The sequence below is a fragment of the Salmo salar genome, chromosome 02 (assembly GCF_965601325.2).
Source record: "Salmo salar chromosome 02, fSalSal1, whole genome shotgun sequence".
NCBI classification, from domain to species: Eukaryota; Metazoa; Chordata; class Actinopteri; order Salmoniformes; family Salmonidae; genus Salmo; species Salmo salar.
Genome location: NC_138292.1, coordinates 14,570,446 through 14,582,619, shown reverse-complemented (window position 1 = coordinate 14,582,619; position 12,174 = coordinate 14,570,446). Strand labels below are relative to the sequence as shown.

Below are 12,174 nucleotides of genomic sequence, written 5' to 3'. Positions count from 1 at the left end.
CCCCCCCCCTCTCTCTCTCTGTTTCTGTCTCTCTTTCTGTCTCTCTCTCTCTCTCTCTCTCTCTGTTTCTGTTTCTGTGTCTCTCTCTCTCTGTTTATGTTTCTGTGTCTCTCTCTCTCTCTCTCCCTCTCTGTTTCTGTTTGTCTCTCTCTCTCTCTCTCCCTCTCTTGCCAGACAATGTTAAGTGGTGCTTCCTCCCAAACTGGACAGCAATGACAGATCTAATGTCTGTGCTATTGTGTGTGGCTGTGAATTATTCAACAGCAGACAGACAGCCCTAACCCTCATCAGCTTTCAAACAGTAGTATCGCAGTGTAGTAATGTTGTTATCAGTAAGCATTTCTCAAAGACACAATCCATTGTCTTTCTGCTAGTGTAATGTGTTGTGTTTTATGGATTATTCTTCTGTGAAACCAATTTCCTCTTGTTTTTAACTATACTACTATAAACTCCCCTTTCATACTGTGTTGGGGTGACATATTCTGATATATTCTGTTATATAAAACCTATCAATTGTTGTGTATTGTGATAACATTCTGATTGAGTGTGATCTCTTGTGCATGTGATCATCACACAGTATCAACTTCAAACAGCTCCCTCAAACAGTCCACAGAGCATCATTCATCATATCACTGAGTAATGTTCCCCCTGGATGCCTCCACTGAATGAAGTGGCCTCTATTGCCCTTGGAAGTGCCCCAGTGGACCCCTAAATGGGGGCACTTGTGCCCTGGTGATCTGCCCACCCCTGCATGGCCCCAGGCAGGGAACATGGAGGCTCAGGGACAGGGGTGGTGAGGGGTACTGACTGACCCTGACATTGGCCATGCCATGGGGGGGAGTCATCCTGGAGGTCACCCTGGGTCACCTTGTGGAGTCTGCTTCTCTCTGCTGTTACAGTGCCTTCCTCTGTCCAGTCCACTGATGATGCAGTGTGTCTGACGGCTAGGGAGACAGAGGATAGGGAGGTGGTGGTGATGGAGGAGGGAGGGAGGGATAGCCCAGCAGATGTTACACACAGACTTGACAGCCGCTTTTGTGACTCTGGAATGCGTTCAAAAGCGCGATGAGTTATGATCCCCGGCAGGATTGGGCGCTGGGCCGGCTGAATCCCTTCGATGAGCAGGGAGAGGAAGAGACGGGTGGTATGTGATTTGGCGCAGGGCAGGCAGAGGTGGCTGGTGAGTGTGGAGGCGGTGGCTGGTTGGTGAGGAGGGAGGGGATGAGAGGGGGAAATCTCTCTACTTGCTGATGAGAGGCGCTGCCCGGGGAGAGCCAGCCGTGGTGGGACATGCCACCTTTTAGTGTGGTGCCCTACTCGGATCGCTAAGCTACTCTGTCTGTCACTGCCAGCCACAGTTCACCTCAATACACTGGGCTTTGATCCCTCTGGCCTGGGTATTAGGCCCCATGACCTAGCTTTTGTTGTACTGGGGTGGATGTACAGTATTAACAGATGTTGAGACGGATCACAGAACACCACTATTATCAGACTATGGAGGGGCCAGGGATAATGATAGCAGATAGCTACACAGCATTACACAAACAGGGCTAAACAGTCATATGCTTTTAACTAACAAAATCCTGCTGATTTAGTATTTAGAGGCAGTGGGTGCTCTTCCTGGTGTCCAAACAGGAAACAACACAACAAATAAAATATATAGTTTAAAGTTTTCAACTATACTACCATAAACTCCCCTTTCAAAAAGTGTTGGGGTGACATATTCTGATATACACTGAGTGGACAAAATATAAAGAACACCTTCCTGATATTGAGTTGCACCCCTCCCCCTTTTGCCCTCAGAACAGCCTCAATTCTTTGGGGCATGGACTCTACAAGGTGTCAAAAAGCATTCCACAAGGATGCTGGCCCATGTTGACTCCAATGCTTCCCACAGTTGTGTAAAGTTGGCTGTTAGTCCTTTGGGTGGTGGTCCATTCTAAATACACACGGGAAACTGTTCAGCGTGAAAAACCCAGCAGCGTTGCAGTTCTTCACACAAACCGGTGCACCTGACACCTACTACCATACCCGGTTCAAAGGCACTTCAATCTTTTGTCTTGCCCCTTCATCCTCTGAATGGCACACATATACAATCCATGTCTCAATTGTCTCAAGAATTAAAAATGATTCTTAACCTGTCTCATCCCCTTCATCTACACTGATTGAAGTGGATGTAACAAGTTGCATCAATAAGGGATAATAGCTTTCACCTGGATTCACCTGGTCAGTCTATTTTCTGGAAGAGCAGGTGTTCGTAATGTTTTGTATACTCAGTGTATATAATATTATTATATTATATATAGTACCAGTCAAAAGTTTGGACACACCTACACATTCAAGGGTTTTTCTTAATTTTTACTATTTTCTACATTGTAGAATAATAGTGAAGACATCAAAACTATGAAATAACACATATGGAATCATGTAGTAAGCAAAAAAGTATTTTAGATTCTTCAAAGTAGCATTTTCTCAACCAGCTTCACCTGGAATTATTTTCCAACAGTCTTGAAGGAGTTCCCACATATGCTGAGCACTTGTTGGCTGCTTTTCCTTCACTCTGCAGTCCAACTCATCTCAAACCGTCTCAATTGGGTTGAGGTCAGGTGATTGTGGAGGCCAGGTCATCTGATGCAGCACTCCATCACTGTCCTTATTGGTCAAATAGCCCTTACACAGCCTTGAGGTGTGTTGGGTCATTGTCCCGTTGAAAAACAAATGATAGTCCCACTAACTGCAAACCAGAAGGGATGGCGTATCGCTGAAGAATGCTGTAGTAGCCATGCTGGTTAAGTGTGCCTTGAACTCTAAATATAAATAAATCACAGACAGTGTCACCAGCAAAGCACCCCCTCACCACGACACCTCCTCCTCCATGCTTCACGGTGGGCACCCCACATGCGGAGATCATCCATTCACCTACGTCTCACAAAGACATGGCGGTTGGAACCAAAAATCTCAAATTTAGACTCATCGGACCAAAGGACAGATTTCCACCGCTCTAATGTCAATTGCTGGTGTTTCTTGGCCCAAGCAAGTCTCTAATTCTTATTGGTGTCCTTTAGCAGTGGTTTCTTTGCAGCAATTCAACCATGAAGGCCTGATTCATGCAGTCTCCTCTGAACATTTGATGTTGAGATGTGCCTGTTACTTGAACTCCGTGAATCATTTATTTGGGCTGCAATTTCTGAGGTTGGTAACTGTAATGAACTTATACTTTGCAGCAGCGGTAACTTTGAGGTACAGGTGAACCTGTAACCATATTACTTCAACAGCATTTGACATGAGATCCTCTCTAGGCTTTATAGGAATATGACTCTGAATATCAATAGCAATACCTCTCTTGACGTTCCTGTCTCTGCTGTAGATGTTATAGCCATATATTGCTACCACTGTATCACCAAAGGAATTATCTAAGTGAGTTTCAGATATACATTTACATTTACATTTAAGTCATTTAGCAGACGCTCTTATCCAGAGCGACTTACAAAATGGTGTATTCACCTTATGATATCCAGTGGAACAACCACTTTACAATAGTGCATCTAAATCTTTTAAGGGGGGGGGGGGGGGGGTTAGAAGGATTACTTTATCCTATCCTAGGTATTCCTTAAAGAGGTGGGGTTTCAGGTGTCTCCGGAAGGTGGTGATTGACTCCGCTGTCCTGGCGTCGTGAGGGAGCTTGTTCCACCATTGGGGTGCCAGAGCAGCGAACAGTTTTGACTGGGCTGAGCGGGAACTGTGCTTCCTCAGAGGTAGGGGGGCCAGCAGGCCAGTGGTGGATGAACGCAGTGCCCTTGTTTGGGTGTAGGGCCTGATCAGAGCCTGAAGGTATGGAGGTGCCGTTCCCTTCACAGCTCCGTAGGCAATCACCACGGTCTTGTAGCGGATGCGAGCTTCAACTGGAAGCCAGTGGAGAGAGCGGAGGAGCGGGGTGACGTGAGAGAACTTGGGAAGGTTGAACACCAGACGGGCTGCGGCGTTCTGGATGAGTTGTAGGGGTTTAATGGCACAGGCAGGGAGCCCAGCCAACAGCGAGTTGCAGTATATAGCCAGCATATGAATGCTTTCTGTTGTTAGCAAGTTGATTTCATTAACCTTGTTTCTTAGGATACATACACTGCTCAAAAAAATAAAGGGAACATTTAAACAACACAATGTAACTCCAAGTCAATCACACTTCTGTGAAATCAAACTGTCCACTTAGGAAGCAACACTGACTGACAATAAATTTCACATGCTGTTGTGCAAATGGAATAGACAACAGGTGGAAATTATAGGCAATTAGCAAGACACCCCCAATAAAGGAGTGGTTCTGCAGGTGGTGACCACAGACCACTTCTCAGTTCCTATGCTTCCTGGCTGATGTTTTGGTCACTTTTGAATGCTGGCGGTGCTTTCACTCTAGTGGTAGCATGAGACGGAGTCTACAACCCACACAAGTGGCTCAGGAAGTGCAGCTCATCCAGGATGGCACATCAATGCGAGCTGTGGCAAGAAGGTTTGCTGTGTCTGTCAGCGTAGTGTCCAGAGCATGGAGGCGCTACCAGGAGACAGGCCAGTACATCAGGAGATGTGGAGGAGGCTGTAGGAGGGCAACAACCCAGCAGCAGGACCGCTGCCTCCCCCTTTGTGCAAGGAGGAGCAGGAGGAGCACTGCCAGAGCCCTGCAAAATGACCTCCAGCAGGCCACAAATGTGCATGTGTCTGCTCAAACGGTCAGAAACAGACTCCATAAGGGTGGTATGAGGGCCCGACGTCCACAGGTGGGGGTTGTGCTTACAGCCCAACACCGTGCAGGACGTTTGGCATTTGCCAGAGAACACCAAGATTGGCAAATTCGCCACTGGCGCCCTGTGCTCTTCACAGATGAAAGCAGGTTCACACTGAGCACATGTGACAGACGTGACAGAGTCTGGAGACGACGTGGAGAACGTTCTGCTGCCCGCAACATCCTCCAGCATGACCGGTTTGGCGGTGGGTCAGTCATGGTGTGGGGTGGCATTTCTTTGGGGGGCCGCACAGCCATCCATGTGCTCGCCAGAGGTAGCCTGACTGCCATTAGGTACCGAGATGAGATCCTCAGACCCCTTGTGAGACCATATGCTGGTGCGGTTGGCCCTGGGTTCCTCCTAATGCAAGACAATGCTAGACCTCATGTGGCTGGAGTGTGTCAGCAGTTCCTGCAAGAGGAAGGCATTGATGCTATGGACTGGCCCGCCCGTTCCCCAGACCTGAATCCAATTGAGCACATCTGGGACATCATGTCTCGCTCCATCCACCAACGCCACGTTGTACCACAGACTGTCCAGGAGTTGGCGGATGCTTTAGTCCAGGTCTGGGAGGAGATCCCTCAGGAGACCAGCCGCCACCACATCAGGAGCATGCCCAGGCGTTATAGGGAGGTCATACAGGCACGTGGAGGCCACACACACTACTGAGCCTCATTTTGACTTGTTTTAAGGACATTACATCAAAGTTGGATCAGCCTGTAGTGTGGTTTTCCACTTTAATTTTGAGTGTGGCACCAAATCCAGACCTCCATGGGTTGATAAATTGGATTTCCATTGATTATTTTTGTGTGATTTTGTTGTCAGCACATTCAACCATGTAAAGAAAAAAGTATTTAATAAGATTATTTCATTCATTCAGATCTAGGATGTGTTATTTTAGTGTTCCCTTTATTTTTTTGAGCAGTGTATTTTAATGTGGGCCATTTTTTTAGCTTTTCTGGGAATCTTATCAGAGGAAGACATGACAGCAATATTTATATTAGAACTGATAGGGTTCACTGTTTAGTGGGATTCTTGCTATGGCAAAACATCTCAGTGCTAACAGTATAACTCAGGTTCATAGGCACATGATTACTGCTAACAATAGCTGTCGGATTGACAGAAGCATTTAGAGTAACATAAATTTGGTTACTTACATTGTGACTGCCAACACCCCTGGGAAAATGTACATTTGCAGCAGCACTACAACTCAGCAACACAATAGTAGGGATTATCTGAGCAGGGCTTGGGTCACTGATAAGTCATTGTCTCAACGCGGCCTTGAAATGCGAGGAAAGGGCCCAGGCACCAAGATGACTTGGATGGACTCTATCATTCCTGTAGAGCACCTTGTTTCCAACAGTTGTCTATAAAAGTTATGCCAACAAAGCTTTTATACTGTAATGCAAGTAGCCTGCTGAATCTTTTGCTACCGCAGCCCAGCGATGGCACTGGGCCTGAAATAATCGCCTGCTTTTTGAAGTCTTTCAGAGTTGAAATGAGTTCTTTAAAATCCAGTTTCGGCAGTTCCGAGCTAGCCCTCCTAATGTCGTTTGACCCCCCATCCCCCATATGATTGTCTAAAACACAAAATTGGATTTTATCAAAACAAACACGTCTGTGCTGTGCAACATGAAAACAATTGAACAATCTTCCAGTATTTTGGAATGAACTTTTTTTTACTGCTCTAATTACGTTGGTAACCAGTTTATAATAGCAATAAGGCACCTCCGCATTGCGTCACGCCTAAGAACAGCCCTTAGTGGTATATTGGCCATATACCATAACTCTGGCCTTATTGCGTAAATATAACTTGACCGATGACCTTAGTTCAACTGTCGTAGCCCATCAGAACCCAAAATAGCTTGTTTTTCAATGTTGATTAACAAACTATATAGCCTCAAAACACAGCTAAAACTCTCATTTAGATATTATGGATGATCCTTAGCTTTGTATGAATTTGAGTGGTGACATTTCTCCAGCCCCATCCCTCAGCTTTTGACCAAAACAAGGGGAGTGCATTGTTAGCTTCAAATGCTGATTGCCGCTTGAAATCTAAAACTTAATTCAACAAAAAAAGACCTGATTAAAATTACAGCTAGCTACATTCTTAAGTATTTGGGGCTTTTAGGTTTCATTCAGCACCCAAATCCAATGCAGAACATAATGAAGTGTCAGAGCTGAATGTTGCCAGGAATGAGGTTTCTGGGCTTTCAATGTTAAACTACGGGCTATAGCACCACCACCTGGTTCATGTCTTCAACTGGCCTCTCTTCAGAGTTCAGACCTACTGATGGGTTACACATCCATTAGATATCAGAATAAAACTGACCTGTGACCAGAAACAGTGTTATTCATCTAGAGGGTCAAAGTTAGTACTATGCCCATTAAATAACTTGATGGAAAAAAGTTAAAACAAGAATTAACAGAATTTATTTTTTATTTAAAAACACTTCAGAAGATTAATTAACATAAATTCCAAAACATGACTTTCTCAACAGCTGAGGCCAAAAAAAAGACAAAAAAATAACAATGTTGAGCGTCGGGGTCTGATGCTTTACATCCTGACACGTGCTTTGTGTTTATTAAAAATAAAGGACAGAGATATTGCATGTTTACAAAAAAAGAAAAGCAAATACTACACAGAAAAGATAAAAGGTCTATTTACATAGTCATACAAGTTTAAAATTCTTGCACAGTAAAACCATAAAACTCCAAACAGAAACAAAAAGGAGGCAGAAAAGTTTTTTTTCATTGGGATATGACAGAAGTCCAGGGTACCAAGTTGGATTCAGGAAAGATGAGACCATTAACTGTGTACCTGTTTATCACCAGGTCCTTCTCAGAGATTGGGTCCACCTGAGCTTTAGAATGTCACTAAACTGGTCCAGAATTAACTCAGTGTAGCCTGAATACGAATTAGCTCTTTAAACACACCTCTAGGGCTTCCTTGATGACGATCAGAGCTATAGTAAGAGACCTGAAAACTACATCACCCAGAGTCATCTGCAGCCCTAGCACAATACATATTTAAAAAAAATCCGGACTAATCGGCTGTTTGATTGTGGAATTAAAAGTGAATTGATGACACCGCGACCGGACAAACTTTAAAGGTATCAAATCCCAGGGCCTAAACAAAGTACTTAGGAAACAGTCAGCAATCCCTACAATACAGCGCAGGTAGGGTACATATAGTGTAGGTGAACAGATAGGAGGGGCTAACAACTCACTAAGGTTCCTTTCTGCCCGGGTCACTGTTAAACATTACTCGTTGGCCACCTGTCTACATATAAACCAGTGGAGGCTGGTGGGAGTAGCTACAGGAGGATTGTAATGGCTGGAATGGAACCGAGTCAAACGTGTGGTTTCCATATGTTTGATGTGGTTGATACCCGAGGGGCACAGCAGTCTAAGGCACTGCATCTCAGTGCTAGAGGCATAAATACAGACCCTGGTTCAATTCCAGGCTGTATCACAACCAGCTATGATTGGGAGTCCCATAGGGCGGCGCACAATTGGCCCAGCGTTGTCCGGGTCAGGGTTTGGCCGTCATTGTAAATAAGAATTTGTTCTTAACCGACTTGCCTAGTTAAATAAATGTTAAAAAATATATACATCGTTCCATTGATTCCAGTCTAGCCATAACAATGAGCCTGTCCTCCTATAGCTCCTCCCATATAAACCTTACTATGAGCCAACCAGACAGCACATGGAGCTTTTCGCTTGACAACTAAAGTCTTGGGAGAACACGGCATAGGAGACAATCACAACCAGATAGAGTTGAAATGGGCCACTACAACTTCTCAAACATCACCTTGTCTGAACGCTATAGCCCCTCCCCACATCTGTCATGTTCCAAAACCACATTCCATTTTATAATTCTAAAACGCTTTCCTTTTTGTATGGAACATGTACAAAACAAATTAAAACACTTAGATTATACAGTAATATCTATGGTATACAAAAAAAATTATTCACAAACTATTTCCTGTTCCTGTTGTTCTAGCCTAGTTGTGATCCCATGCTGTTACAGGAGGGGCTAGTCGTCATCTCCATCGCTGTCATCTCCCTCGTCCTCCGCATCCCTCTTCCGTTTCTCTCCCTGGACTCCTACTCCATCCTCTTCCTCCTCCTCTTCAACATAGTCATCATCATCTTCCTCATCCTAGGGCCAGAGAACATTTCAATCAACATGACTAGGAGTTCTCTTTTCCTGTAGGCCTTTTAGACCCAACATACTAGAAAGCAGCAGGTGGCTGCGTTAATCCCCTAACCTAACGTAGCAGGTGGAGAAAGATGCCTGAGCGGAGTCCCTACTTCTATTTTAAGGGGAAGCGGAACATAGGTTGAAAATACTCCATCCCCGACAATCTGAAACATCTGCTTTCTGTCAACACCACCAAGGGTGGTAATCACTAGCTTTCTGTCAACAGGTAGAATCAGGAAATAAATGTAAATTGACGTCTGGTGTGTATCCTCTAAGAGACAGACTGTTCGCTGCACATGGGTTTGATGAATGATTACCTGAATGCCATCCTTCATCAGGTAGGACAGTCCCACCTCTTCGCCCTCAGAACCCTCATCATCCTCGTCATCGTCCCCATCTCTGGTGGGGCCGGCTGTGTGCTCGTCATCTGTGGGGAGGACAACATTGGGTTAATTCTTTGTAATGGTCTAGGACGAAGGCACATGTCTTAAGTTTATCCTCCCAGCCCTGTTGCTCACCATCATCAGCCTCTGAGTCTAGCCCCTCGTTGTCATCTGTGGGGAGGACAACATTGGGTTAATTTTCTTTGTAATGCTCTAGGACAAGGGAACACGTCTCCTTTCCTCCCACCCTCAGCACGTCCCCCTCCCAGCCCTGTGTTGCTCACCATCGTCAGCCTCTGAGTCTGGCACCTCGTTGTCTTCGTGGTCATAGCCGTCCAGGAAGGTGACCTGGGGCAGCAGCTCAAAGACACTCTCCCTGTAGTCCTCCAGAGTGGTGATCTCACAGCTGTACAGGTCCAGACTCTTCAGGTTCTTCAGGTTTTTCTGCAGTCACAATGTTGCTGTTAAGATTCTGTAATAATGATTGTGATTGGAATCCATTAAGTGGAATGTACTTTGTTGGGGGTTCCCTTACCAGAGGCTTCACAGTGCTGAGCTCCTTGATCTTGTTGCCGCTCAGGTTGAGATACGTCAGGTTGGGACACTTCTCAGACAGCTGGTCCAGGCCTCCAACAATCATGTTATCACTGATCTCCAGCTGAAGAGGACAGATATTGATTCATCTGAAAAAATACTTATAATAATTGCTTAATATCTTATGTGTCGTCCACTTCACTACTATAGTATGTGGCTATACACAGATTAATACATGTTACTTGTATTATTATTATTTTTTAATGTGGGTGAACCATCTTAACCTCTCCATGACCTGTGGAAAAATAAGATCTTGGACAGAAGATGATGCTCACCTTGAGCAGTTTTGGCAGGGAGGGCAGCTTAGCCAGGGAGGTGAGCCCCACGTTGACCATGCTGAGGAACTCCAGCTCCTTGTAGTCATCTGACAGCCCTTCCACCTCTCCATCACTGGACCGACAGTTGTCCACCACCAGCTCAGCCACCTGTGGAACAGAATCATTTTTGTTTTTATGAACTTGTTATATTGTTCAAGAAATAGAGAATATGAATAAATGACGTAGCATACTAGTATTCGTTTTGAACTACGCTAGAGAATGTCAACATCCTTCCTGCCTGCAACTCCCCCTCATCATACTAAAGTTAGCTCATGATCATAGAATGCGCGCGGTCACTATCCCCAGCCAGAGAAGTCATTAATTGTTACTGTCGCGGGAACTATAGCTAACTAACGTTACAAAGTAACACTAGCTACTAGCGGTCGTAGTTAGCTAGCCATAAAGTAACATATCTTGGTGAGGTTTAAATTGATCATGTGCTATTCATAACCCTTACAAAGTCAACGGCCCAGCGTATAGCAATTGGCCAACACTTTCATACAACTTCAACTTCGTATCAACCGATGCAACATTTGATGCACGATGAAGTGTTAAAGAACGCAAGGCTACAAAGTAATTATCCGCACAACGATGGGCGGCATTTTGCACAACTTTACCTTGCAACGCCACGCGGGCGCATAGGTTGCATGAAATGCATTCCAAAGATAGTTACAATATGTACCTACCCATGTGATTGATAACCTTGTATTTGCGGATTAGGCAAATTCAGTTAGCACGCTGTTTAAAATACCAAATAAACACTACTTTCACACAAGTCACTTCTATTCAGTATGCGCAAACAACTCCATTGTGTTCTTCAAAACAACTCGTGGAGTTGGTCGGCTCTACGATAGCAAATCCAAGGATAATTTATTATAGGGCATTGCTGGCTAACTAGCTAGGCTACTAAAGTCCATGTAGGCTATCAATAGTGTTTGCTAATTCTTAACATCGCCATTATTTGGGTTGGGAAAACTTGAACTCCATTAACTAACTAACGTTACCGGTTAGGAGTCTAGCTAGCCAGCATTGGCGCTAGCTACATGTAGCTAGCTAGCTGATGTCCTTGGTAGCGCTAACTCAGTCAGAGCAAGTCGCGCCACCAAGGTTCTGATCCTATTTTAGTCCGAATCGATTTCTATTGCATCATCTTTGTGCTAACCACCCATATGTGATTTATTATCAGATATTTTGTTGGCACACCAGTTGTATAATATAAATTAGCAAGCTAAAGAGTATCGAGCATCGTCATTTCGCATCCACCATGGTTGAGTCGTCATCCTTCACAAAATGCATTAGGAAATAAATAAAGACGTAATACTATACCTCGGCCGGGGTCTTGTTCCTCAACTCCAAACTGATCCTCTTCTCCATCTCCATTTTGAAGACAAACGAAAGCACAAAATCAAAGGAAAAATGAAAATAAAAAGCCGACCACTCAAGCGCTCAGTCACTCCAACCTTCTTCTGTCTATGGCTGATAGGCGATAACCAAACCACCATGTTACCTCGCACCCAACCCCCTTTCTAAGACACGCCTTCTTCTACATGAATATTACGTTTTTCTGTTTTTAATCATGCTATTGGGCCAGCTATTGCGCCATTCAACAGGGACCGCCCTAATTTACATAATATGGCTTGGTGGTAGTTGTAATTGGTCAGGATTGCGTGGTCATTTAATACAGGTCAACCAATGAGATGATTAATACCTCACTTTTAAACTTAGGATACGCCCCCTCTTTGTTCTCATTGGCGCCATTATCAAGTATCGACAGTTGATATAGTACTGTGTTCATAACCAAGTGGGGAAAGTAGTTATTTCTAGTTGAGTAATATCAAATAAAATTATATTTGTCACATGCGCCGAATACAACAGGTGTAGACCTTAACAGTGAGATGCTT

At 44.6% G+C, this 12,174-nt stretch overlaps 1 protein-coding gene across 1 annotated transcript; it reads right to left on the bottom strand.

The window, feature by feature from the left end:
- Positions 1-7,194: 7,194 nt before the first annotated feature.
- On the bottom strand, positions 7,195-11,800 carry LOC106592767 (acidic leucine-rich nuclear phosphoprotein 32 family member D). The gene is made up of 7 exons (XM_014184093.3): positions 11,600-11,800; positions 10,232-10,381; positions 9,898-10,020; positions 9,647-9,806; positions 9,498-9,533; positions 9,297-9,406; positions 7,195-8,937 (listed from the first exon to the last, which is right to left on the bottom strand). The coding sequence occupies exons 1-7, from the start codon at positions 11,651-11,653 to the stop codon at positions 8,812-8,814; spliced, it is 759 nt and encodes a 252-aa protein (XP_014039568.1). The 5' UTR covers positions 11,654-11,800; the 3' UTR covers positions 7,195-8,811.
- Between the last annotated feature and the right edge of the window lie 374 nt (positions 11,801-12,174).

Coding starts and splice junctions, on each gene's coding strand:
- LOC106592767 (XM_014184093.3), bottom strand. CDS start 11,653: ATGGAGATGGAGAAGAGGATCAGTTTGGAGTTGAGGAACAAGACCCCG. Junction 10,021..10,231: donor CCCTGCCAAAACTGCTCAAG/GTGAGCATCATC, acceptor TGTCCTCTTCAG/CTGGAGATCAGTGATAACAT. Junction 9,407..9,497: donor AGACTCAGAGGCTGATGATG/GTGAGCAACAGG, acceptor TCCTCCCCACAG/ATGACGAGCACACAGCCGGC.